This window comes from Sinohyriopsis cumingii, chromosome 11, assembly GCF_028554795.1.
Source record: "Sinohyriopsis cumingii isolate HCF-2022 chromosome 11, ASM2855479v2, whole genome shotgun sequence".
Classification (NCBI taxonomy): domain Eukaryota; kingdom Metazoa; phylum Mollusca; class Bivalvia; order Unionida; family Unionidae; genus Sinohyriopsis; species Sinohyriopsis cumingii.
Window position 1 is genome coordinate 66465087 of NC_142971.1, and position 12988 is coordinate 66478074.

The 12988-nt window shown below is 36.3% G+C and overlaps 1 protein-coding gene across 1 annotated transcript in view; it reads right to left on the minus strand.

Annotated features, from left to right (window-relative positions):
* The window catches only part of LOC149788609 (uncharacterized), a 96006-nt gene that overhangs the window by 44212 nt on the left and 38806 nt on the right, over positions 1-12988 (minus strand). The window contains exons 8-9 of the mRNA XM_089974680.1: positions 6049-6256; positions 5073-5222 (exon numbers count right to left, since the gene is read on the minus strand). Coding sequence (XP_089830806.1) covers positions 5073-5222; positions 6049-6256 — 358 coding nt within the window. The remainder of the gene's footprint in view (positions 1-5072; positions 5223-6048; positions 6257-12988) is intronic.

Sequence of the window (12988 nt, forward strand, 5' to 3'; positions counted from 1 at the left end):
GATGAACAACTGCTAACAAATTGTTTTACGATTCCATCGGTTGCGGCTCATGTTGCAGCAAGGAAAAATGCGTGGAGACCAACGCGCAAGGAATTTCTACCGGATGTACAATCCAGTTGTTTGGAATACTATCACGGTGGACTATGGAACACTGAATACAACCGCGACGCTATGATTTCCGTTGATATGGTTGCCTGTTATCCAGCGAGTTTTCTCGGGTATGGATCCGCCGCTGAGTATTTCAAACGATTTGGACACCCCAGACATGAAATGACTCGTGTTGCTATTAATGGACCACTGCCTGATTTTGATTTAACCGGATTCGCTCGCATAGTATCATTTGAATTCGCGGCAGGACTTCATCGTTGTTGTTATATTTGGATTGGTAGACACATGGCTGAAAAGAAGTGGCTGCCAATAGCGCTGCTACGGTATATGATTGATTGTAGCATGCTAGTTTCGTTAATTGTCAGTGACGCGATTATATCATACCGGGCGCAGACTGAAGTCTGGTTACCAGAACCAGAGCGTCTAGATAGCATAATTGACGAGTCCAGAAAACACATTGATGCCAACGAGGAATATATCATCGAATGGTCCAAAAAGATATTCAACCAACGAAACCGCGAGGCAAAAGATCTCGGTAGAAGAATAATTGGTAAGTTCACACAAGGTGGAAAAAACTGCGACTACAAACGATATTGCTCACGGCTGATTATAGATGACGCAGAATATGATTTCGTAATCAAGGACGCAGTGGCAAAAAATAGATACGTGAACTGCAAAACAGCTCTGCTGTCCAATGGAACAAAGTTGGGTACAATTGTTACCTACAGCGATGGAGACAGCCCGGCATATCCACATTTGAGGGCATCTATGCTGGGTTACGCCGCTATCAATTTATTCTCGATGATAAATAGATTTCCCGACACCGCGGTTAGAGTAGCCGTTGATTCATTTTACATAGACGTAAAGTACAAGGGAAACATAGCCGAGTTTACTAGTCCGGACGAGAGTTGGGGTACATGGAGAATTAAAAATGAAATACGACGCGATTATTCCCCGTCAGAAAATGTCACCGTTGAAAATAATTACTTACGCGGTGATAATTTATCAGAATGGTCTAATGCACCACCGTGTTCTGATCCAATTTGTAGACACAAAACAGTTTATTTAAGCGGCTGTGGCGGGTCGGGAAAGACGACTCGGGCAACTGAATTATTTCGAACGCGGGCAAGTATAATCGTGCTTACACCGACCCATAGACTAGCGCGAGAGATAAAACAACGAAATGTTGACGCCGTTACTTATCACAGCTTTTTTCGATACAGCGGCGGTGAGTGGACTCCTGATCGAATGGGTGAAAAATTTGTTCCTGAGGTTATCATCTGGGATGAGATATGTACTGTTTCGTTAGATACTTTACAAATGTTTCTTGAGTGGTTGCTGCGCGCGAATACAGCGGTAATCATGTGTGGCGACCATGGCCAACCACCACCATTTGTCGGCGAGGGTCCACATGATTGGTTAAAGGGTTTTGTGGACTATTATGAAGAAACCGATACTGATTACCGAGCACTTGATGAACAACTGCGCGAGGTTAAAAAATTAATCAGATTACAGCCGGATAGAGTTCAATGTGAAATAATCCGCGAGGTGATTCCGGAAACGCCGTTAAATGAATTCTGGGAAACATGGAGACCGAACGATTTGATTGTAGCGAGTAGAAAGATAGTCAGAGACACACTTCAGCGGAAGTTGTTTGCGTTGCATAAGGAAAAGTTTCCAACGCGCCCAGTGCCGTTATGTTATAGACCCGCGGATACACGGCGGCAGAACATTGAAGTTGAAATCCCGGGCCCGACAGCGTCAGGGACAAAAAAACAAATTCTTGTGCTGAATGATATTGTGCTCGTTGATATCAGCGTCGTCGAGGACGCGCTACGTGCTGATAAATCCCCGTGGACGCTAGGATACGCAACGACAATACATTCCTCGCAGGGATTAACCATCACGGACACAATTGTTTGGATGGTTGATAATCGCATCGAATGGTCAAATCTAGTCTATCTTGCAGTGTCCAGAGTACGGAGAATGAATCAGCTTCGAAGAATTGTTATTGACGAAGCCAGTGACAACGATGACATTATTGATGCTAGCGTCATTGATAGAAAACTCTCGGGTTACCGCCAACAGGATAAAAAAAAAACAGCGGCGTTTTGATATTGATGCCGAATTAATAATTGCGTTACGACAACAACAGAATAATCACTGCGCGAGTTGCAATTGTGTAATGCGCTGGCGTTATTCGGATAAAGACGCTCGCCAATTTACCGTGGATAGGATCGATAACAGTCTCGGTCATATCCGTGGTAATGTGAGGTTAACTTGTCTTGAGTGCAATAAACGCAACGGCGCTAGTTAAGGCCACGTGGGGGTAATTGAGTATCATCAGGTATCACTTGTAGTTGCTCGCGAGTAAATCCGCGCTGAGGAGCAGTTGAATCCAGTCTATAGATCGGTGGTCTACCAGTTGATCGTGTTATCGTTGATATGTTATGTGTGGTAACACTCCAAATAGGATCAGTAGCTCTTTTTTTACCGCCTTCAAGCTCTCCTGGTTCATACAGATATCTAACAGTGACATCACCGAGAATCGGCTTGGAAACGCTATCTATTTTTGATCTTCCGGGTATATACTTTTTTTTAATCGCGTCGCTGGGCTTCATGTTGATTGCTCGGGTAATCTCGTTATTTAACGCTGCAATTACACCTGGCAACCTTTTGACCCATTCACGAGATCGTTTTTCTTGGATGAATTCCTTCGCGTATTGATACCCAAATAACCGTTCAGCAAGAGTCCGATTGAATCGTTCAACAATTGCCTGATCACGATGTAGCGCAGTATGACCTCGTCGTATCGCGACGCTATGATGTTTCAGCGTTGATAAAACAGCGCCGCGAAATTCATTGCCAGGATCAACTTGTAATAGATTTGGCCAGCGCAGAGGACCCCTTCGGTAAATCCGCTCAAACGCACCGGCTACTTCAGTTGCTGACTTTGTTTTTAACGGCTCCGCTTGTTTGTATCGACTCGCAACATCAACTACGGTTAGCGCGTATTTGTAACCGTTGTCATGCGGCAGAAATAGTATATCAGCCTGATGAACTTCATTGGGTACGCTGACATCAAAGTGTGAGAAGTTGATTTGTTTAGGTGGTGGTAGATAGATTTGCCATATAGCCTGTTTGGATAACCAATTAGCCGCAACGGCCTTTGTTACCTTTGCAGCGCTTGCGAGTTTACCAATTGCGGCCTTCCCCTTCCAGTATCCTCTCGGAGAATAATAGATGGATTCCATGTTGTTATTATAAACGCTAGCGTTTTCAATTACCAGCGCGAGAAGCTCCGCTTCCAATCATTAATTTACCTTTCATAGCCGATTTTACCAACCATGAAGCCAATTTTTCTTTGAATGATTTATCAGGAATAGCATTTAACGCGTGAATTAATTTTACATCCGCGATATGACGCTGTTGCAGATCGCTACTTTTGTAGTAAGCAACATCATGAGCATGACACGACTTATCGATAGCGTTTATTGGATACTCACCGGGTTTGGGCTGATTTTGATCATCGAGTCTGATATCTAATCGTGTTCCGGGGCCACAGTAGCTATATCCTGGGAGGTGCTTTTCTCCTGGATACTTTGCCCACGGTGTTCCGGGGAGTTTTGATAACTTGGCTGCAATATCACCTCCTCGCTTTTTTTTAAAGCATCCCCGGGTCTAGCAGAAATAAATCTAAATTTCTTTGTACCGCATTGTACACACTTACCAGTAAGCGCCGATCTGTTATTTCTCGTTGTAACGGTTGTCATATCATTTGTGCCAGTACACACTCTACACTTCACACAATATAGATCCATAATTTATGTATAGAGATATGAATATAATTGATTTTTCGGCGACTAAAACGAGAGAACCAGTTAAGCATGTTGCAGCGTTACCAAACTCGATCCGGATGATTATCATCGGACCATCTGGATCCGGCAAGACGCAATTGTTACTCAATTTAATAATGAGATGGATGAAGTGGGATAAGTTGTATTTAATCGCCCCTAGCGTGGATGATCAACGATGCTACGAGGTGTTGAAAGATTTTAACGAGAATGCATCAGCGATCGCTGAAAAAAATGTTATTGAGTTTATTACAGATATCAATGATGCACCAGGTATTGATGATATTGATGGCGACGTTAACAATCTAGTCGTGTACGATGATGTTATGTTAGACAATCAAAAAAACCCAGCTAGGATATTTTCCAGAGGCAGGCATAAAAACACCGACGTGATATATGTCACTCAACGATACACTCAGATTCCAAAAGTAATCAGAGACAACTGTAATATTCATGGTGCGGCGGTGACATGGACTTTAATGGTTTTCGACACTTTTTTAGTCATGCTCAGTCGACCCCACATGGATTTATAACGATAAATTTACATGATCCTCGGACACGATATCGTATCGGACTTGACCAAATATTCGGTTAGTTGTAAATAATTTTCATTGTAAATAGCCCCTTAGCAGCAGGGGGGGGGGGGCAGTGACATCGACGCGGTCGTCGCTGTGTTTACCGGATGCTGACGACGCTGGGATCGGCGCGCAGAAAAGTGTATTAAACCAAATGACGTCACCGTCGTGTAGGATGGACCGTCGTCGTTTTTTTTTTACCAGGCGCTGACTACACCGGATCCGCTGAGTGCAGAAATATTAATTAAGCAAAATAACGATTGGACAAAATGTCGGATTCGCCCCCCCTGCTGCTCTACGTATTTGATCACAAATGTGAATGCATTCTAAACTGTGTATTTGATCACAAACATTAATGTATTCATGCTTCGAACCATTCAAACTGCTATTGAATATGCCACTGGTATCATATATACATCTGACCTGCAAAAGTTACTATTATATATACATCATTGTAGCAATAGTTACTAGCATCACTTTCCTAAAACTAAAATGTCTAGCAATGAGCCCTGCTTTCACTGACATCTTAACTCACTAGATTAGGTGTGTCTTGTACGGTGATGAAGTCCTGACCTAACTGGTACTGCAGGCGGTATGATTCTGGCCAATTTGTTCCCGTTAATTTCTCAGTGTTGACATACACTCCGGTAATGAGGTACACACCGTCATTTCCCAGGATAGTTGTCTGGAATAAAGAACCAGGTAAAAGCAACTACCGTTTTGCAGTAATTGGGTTATGTCTGACATCGGAATCTGACTAAATATGTCATATGAATGCGTAATGTGCATAATAATTTATCACCAAGCTGTTCTTAATGATCATATGGTATGTACATATGTTTATTTTTGTACTGACCTTGTCCAAAATCAAGTTCACTGTGTACCTGACCAGTAACATTTACATGTAAACAACATAATACGTAGCTAAATTTTCTCTCTATGATTGTGGATTAAATATTCAGATATTCATTAATGGCAACTTGATGGTAACACGTTTACTTGAATGTGAGTTAAAGATACAGTCTTGGTTCTGACTTTGAAACTTCTAGAAGAGATGTTTCCATTAAGTGGATAGAGTAATTTCAGAAAATGGTAATTTTGACCAAGGTCATGTTAAGGGGTATACATTATTGTTTACCTAAGAATTATTCGTTCTTGTTTTAACAGCTGAAGTAGAATGAATCTAACTGCTGTGTTTAGTTTATAATTTGGGTGGTTTTTATTAATTTAAATTATTATTCATTGAAATTACCAAAGTGCTAATTAGAACTTTTTTGGACAGAAACATTTAGATTTATAGTGAATTCAGACAAGAACATTCTGGATTATATTATTGTGATACATTAAAGTACTGTTAACACATCGCACACGATATATATATATATATATATATATATATATATATATATATATATATATATATATATATATATATATATATATATATATATATATATATATATATATTGTTTTAATAATATTGTCTTGTAACTAATGGAATCAATGTGTACCGATGATTCAACGAACGTAGTGTGAACGGACACCCAAAATTGGCTGGTTGAGTAGTTGACGTAAATCCCAATGCTGTAGTTCTGAGCAACGTAAGGTTCGTCAAGTTTAAACGTTATCTCTACGATGAAGTCGTTGGCTGTATTCGCTGAGGAGATATTGGAGTTGCATACACAGGGGACCGCAATTAAAGCCACTCTATTGTTGGTCCTAAAATATCGAATTGATATCACAACGTCACTATTCAGCTAATATACAACACATGCAATTAGAAGCGACTTTCAAAACATATGCACTATACACGAAATAAAGCCCAAAATACAGTTAAGAAAATTGTTTGTACAGCTTCACGTTGTAAGTATTGTGGAATCGACTTCATCCGGCATAAGTCAACCTCCAGCGCAAAGTTCGATCCGAAAGATATACTCATTAAAGCCCATGTTTTCTTGATGTGCTTCTTGAATGTACGTTCCCCGCGTCTGGGGTGGAATATGATTAAATAGGAAATTGAAATGCCGTTTGTAACTATTGTATATATCACAATAATGCGAATTGTCAACATCCAATAATCATGATCATAGTTTTGTTATGTACCTATGGTACGAGCATTATCGTCATTAATATCCCGAATTTCAATTTTGGCGGGTGTAATAACATGCGTAACGACAGCCATTCATTTTCACATGCATCGCTGTTTATCGAGCTCTTCAACGCATAGAGGTAGCAGACTCTTTGTTGTAAATGGTACCATGTATCGTATGCAACGTATGATTATCTTTTAATTATTATATTTTTCAGTTAAAGTTTGCAGAGGAGTTTGATACCACTCGATAGAAAAAACTAACAGTTATTGTTTGTTATATTCTTACTTTGCTTAATGGAATACTGTTTATGATAAATATGACTGGAAATGCATTATCCTAAATCTTCTCTATGCACGTATGCCCAACTTACATTAATTAAATGATGGACAAACAGCGTGAAAAAGAATTCGGGATGACGAAAATTAGCGGTAGTCACAATTCCCTGAAATAGAAGTATACAACCAGGAATTGAAATAACTTTCAAAGAGACAGCCGATGAAAACAATCATGAAAAAGAGGTGGAAGCACCTTGCGAAAAGCTTTTAAATCAGTGACAAAGCAAAACCAGCCAAATTATCAAATTCATTGTCGAATTTTTTTGATCCCCATAGTGACAGCTTTAATTTATAAAGTTTGACTAATCCATGACTTCATTAAATTACATACAGAGTTTGAAGAGTATGTATAACATCAAAGAGTATGAGATCCTTAAAGGAAATATCTTATTTAAGTCAGGATTACTTCTTTCAGTACTAAGCCTAGATGGATAACATCAAAACATTTAAAAATTTGAAACAAAAGTACAGAAAATAAAGACGAGTGAAGAAAGACTAATTTATGTTATACAAAAATCCCTCCATAAATCTGTTGGTTTAAATCGTCAACCTTTTGATGTGTCCTTTAATGACATTTTGTCGAAGGCATTTTTGCCTCATTAGGTATGTTATTAGTGGCTCTTGCGTTACTCGTAAATGACGAATGAAAACATTTCTCTGGTCTTCTGGATTGAATAAGTCAAACAAGTACAAGTATTAAATAATATAATTGTAGATCATCACAAACACATTAAAGTTTAGATTAGCCACCTAAGGTAAGAATTTTAAAAACTGATACACGTACCAATTTTAGGGTCATACCATGTTTCATGTAATTTTTCACTGACATAATTATAATCTTTGCAAAATGAGATAACCTGCTGTTACCATCGTTGTAATACTTATTTCTATATTACTAATTATGGTTTTCTCTATTTTCTCCCTCATGTTTTTGATGAAATCTTTATTATTATCTATCTATGTTATACACAATTCCAACACTCAAAATTTCCAGTAAGAGATATTTTAAAATTCACTTCTGTCTTTCCTATCTTAAGTTTTTAAAATTCACTTCTGTATTTTACTATTTGTAAAACTCACTACTGTCTTTCCCTGTTCTGAATTTTAAAATAAACTTGTCTTTTCCAATGGTAAGTTTTTAAAATTCACTTTTGCCTTTTACTGTTTTACGTTTGGTTGCCTTGGTATTGTAGCCCTGCAGATTATATAATATGCATTATTCCGAATTTTGTTTGACTTCTAGATATTATTAGACCATTGTCTCTTACGCCATTATGTTCGTCATGAAGAATTGAAGTTTTCAATTACTATCGCAAAAGCCTCAGAGATGACAAAAATGTGTATGAGTACTTCATTGGTTATGTTTTCTTCTAGTGTCCAACATTTGTTGTCAGAGAGACTCGCTCCATGTCTAATTATAGACGACTAGTAATTGCGCAATCCTTCTGATAAACTGAATAAATGGTTAGAGTTAATTAGTTATATTTTAAGGTACTAAAACCATGTCTCTAAGAAATGGGTGTGACAAGTTTTCAGATGCAAAGAGGAAAGAAACCAATTTAACCAAGTTAGTATTCAGCGGAAGTCATTAATATGACTGATTGTAATTGTACAAAAATGTAATGCAGTCTTCCTTGACGTTTCATACGATATTAGGTTTTTATTATGTTTTACTGGAGAGATAAATGGATACAGAACGTAACGAAAATCGCTTAATACCTATTAAGTGAAACCAGCATGTGTATAATACTTAAGCAACACAGATCATAACGCTACTCATTAGTCATATAATTGCACAGTTGAAGATCGTTAAGGATGGTCATGCTAGTTACCCTATGGACAATTTATATATTTTATTCATTAACATTTTTTGACAATATACAGGCAAATCTACCATATGAGCAGTAATGTTACATAACGCAAACGTATAAGGACTAATATATTTATTTACCAGTAATGTCAAATTTAATTTTTTTCTCAATGGCACTTTCAGAACACCCAGACGGCGCAGAGAGGATTGATATATATATATATATATATATATATATATATATATATATATATATATATATATATATATATATATATATATATATTGTCGTTACATTTAAGAGAATAAAGCTTTAGTCTGATACCAATATTATCGTACAAGCGTATTGCTACATTTAAGGAATGGAGCTTTATTCTCATACCAATATTATCGTACAAGCGTATTGTTACATGTAAGGGAATGGAGCTTTATTCTCATACCAATATTATCGTACAAGCGTATTGTTACATTTAAGGAATGGAGTTTTATTATGATACCAACATTATCGTACAAGCGTATTGTTGCATTTAAGGAATGGAGCTTTATTCTCATACCAACATTATCGTACAAGCGTATTGTTACATGTAAGGGAATGGAGCTTTATTCTCATACCAATATTATCGTACAAGCGTATTGTTACATTTAAGGAATGGAGCATTATTCTCATACCAATATTATCGTACAAGCGTATTGTTACATTTAAGGAATGGAGCTTTATTCTCATACCAATATTATCGTACAAGCATATTGTTACATTTAAGGAATGGAGCTTTATTCTCATACCAACATTATCGTACAAGCGTATTGTTACATGTAAGGGAATGGAGCTTTATTCTCATACCAATATTATCGTACAAGCGTATTGTTACATTTAAGGAATGGAGCTTTATTCTCATACCAATATTATCGTACAAGCGTATTGTTACATGTAAGGAAATGGAGCTTTATTCTCATACCAATATTATCGTACAAGCGTATTGTTACATTTAAGGAATGGAGTTTTATTATGACACCAACATTATCGTACAAGCGTATTGCTACATGTAAGGGAATGGAGCTTTATTCTCATACCAATATTATCGTACAAGCGTATTGTTACATTTAAGGAATGGAGCTTTATTCTCATACCAATATTATCGTACAAGCGTATTGTTACATGTAAGGGAATGGAGCTTTATTCTCATACCAATATTATCGTACAAGCGTATTGTTACATGTAAGGGAATGGAGCTTTATTCTCATACCAATATTATCGTACAAGAGTATTGTTACATTTAAGGAACGGAGCTTTATTCTCATACCAACATTATCGTACAAGCGTATTGTTACATTTAAGGAATGGAGTTTTATTATGATACCAACATTATCGTACAAGCGTATTGCTACATGTAAGGGAATGGAGCTTTATTCTCATACCAACCATATCGTACAAACATACATATAGCTCGTTTCATCTTTAAATCTTGAAACAAATCTCTTCTTTACTAAATCATGCTATTTCATAATCAGTTATGTCATAAAACATGTATGTTCTCTTTTCATGTCTTCGTAAATGTTTACCATTATTGTGAATAACAAATTCGTGTCTGTTGTTAACACTGAAAACTTGTCACTATATTTGTAACTTGATTGCTGTAGTAAAATTAACAATACTATTAATTTTAATAATCCTAATAATGTACATTTTCCATAAGCATGTTTAATATTTGTATTATTCATACAAATAAAACCTACTTCTCATGTATTATGGTCACTCTGTAAGTGATACAACTTTCTGATAAAATTTGTTTCATTGCAATATAATTTTACAGCTGTTGCATATAATTTATCTCTGTTTGTTGCTTTTTGTCTTAAAATTGTACTCAATTTATCTCATGGCTGTAACAATCGTTCGCAGTAATTATACGTCTATTATTCAACTTGAATACTATCTGAATATAGAATCTGAAATTCCAATAATGAAATCAGTTTGTTTTTGTTCGTTTTCATAATAGGGTAGATACTTTTGTTGTTTTTGTTTTTTGTTTGCTTTTTCTGGTCGTAAATATTTCATTCATTATAAACGTCTAAACTACCGCCTATTTTATCATCATCCCAGTTCATGAAATTGAATCTGATTGCTTTCATCAGTGTCGTCACTGTCAATCAAAGGTTTCTGACATGGACAATTTGAAACACTGACCAGCCATTAAGGCTATAAATAGATACAGCCTAAATAACCTAAACTTCCTGTCGCATTCTCCATCTTTAACGACCTTTATTTCTCATTACTGATATAATTAGCTTAAAATAAATATCCTGCATAATAATTATTGCTCTTCTTATTCGAGACTCTTTATTTAAAACATGCATCCTGTAATATCCTAATTTCTACTGCAGTTAGTTTTATAGACGAATCATGGGCAAATGTTTTTGAACTATATTAATATTGCGTATAATCGTTGGATGCAAACGAAGTTTTATTTTTCAAGAATATATCACAATAATTTCGTTTTGAGTGCAGTCAGGCGTTTATGATTTATAATGGAAATGTTGTCGAAATTACAGTACAATTTAGCGTTTGAAGTAGATTTTTCGAAACAATGTAATTCTGATTAGCAGAAATAAATATGAAAGAACATTTTGAGGACATTCAAATGGAAAAAGGGAAGTATATTTATTGCCATTGTTATTAGTAGCTAAAAACGACAGATGTTTATACTCTGAGACTTGCATGCTCATTATTGGAGGGACTCCGGGTAATTACATGCCCTGTATGACTTGTATCGCTACTATAAATCTAATTATTGTCTTAAAAAAGTAAAACGTTGATAATGGGTAAAGAAGATGGGTGTAACATCAACCATTGGCTCAGAAGCTCTTGACTTTGAACCAAAACCCACATTCTTCGAATTTAGTGTTTGGGCTGCATTAAAAAATGGGGTGTCTCTGAGGTAGACGGAATAGCCATTGGTCTTGATATGCGTTTAAATGTTCTTTTTATTGACCCTTAACATCACTGGTCATGGTCTGAACCATTCGATTTGCAAATAGTTATGAACATTTCTCGTCAATAACAACTTAAATGGTATTTGCAACACTGCAGGCCTCACGTCTGTTGTGGAGATTGCAGATATAAGGGTCATAAGTTTGTTCATTTCAAAGTTTCTTTTGTAAGCTATGAACTCATCTCCATCGTAAACGTTTCATCTCTTCTTTTAAAAGTACCAAACAGTTTGTTTAGTTCATCTGCTGATAAATCTAAGAAATCACAATTTCTGATGTCTGCTATGTGAGCGTACACTGTTGACACTCAAAAACAGGTTCTAAAACACGATACTATTTTAGAAACTTTTGTAGTGCAGTATGAAGCAGTGCAGTATGTAAAGTTTAGAAAGAGAAAAACAAAAAACGAACATGTAATATTCATTTATTGAAACCCCTCTGAGACCAGGATAAAAATTATCTACTGGTGGTAATATTTTTAACATGTAATAAATTCATCGATATACTCGTACGATATTTATTTCCATTTCGTTAAAACTATTATTACTGAATCTGTGTTACTGTCATGTTGGCAAGTTCACCTAACGATTTACTCATGCACAAGTAACTATATAAACATCTATTTGTATTTTCACAACAATAACTTCTCCAGACATTTTTCAAATGTCAGTCATAAAATCTGTACTAAATACAATATATATTTTATAATTAACTGGTACTATTTACTCGCTGTTTTAGGGATCATTGCCTTACCAATGCTTAAATGAGTATATGGAACCATCAGTGCAGTATAGGTAAAATTATTTATAGTAACATTTGTGCGCTTTTCCTGGTGATCGTATCGGTTTGTATTTAATGTTGCACAATTAGGCAAAAAGCAGGGGGAGATCATTACCTAAACTACTTGTGTTAGATAAAACAGAGACGTTTTACCAAATTGGACTACCGCCTATGGTAATAGTGATACGGGATATTTTTATTTATTAAAAAAGTATAAATAAAAAGGATTACGTAAAACTGTATCGTCCTGTGATAGCGCATTACATTCCAAATAATTGCAGAGAAGTGTTCAATTTGATCGGGATGAGTGAAAGAAAAATCATTAAAATCTGCGAGAGGTGTTGAATCAAAAAAGGTTGGACATTTATTTATACGACCCCAAAAGTAGTATGGTCAGGTGTCGTAAATGATTACGATAATGCTTTTAACGCTTACATCATTTCAATAT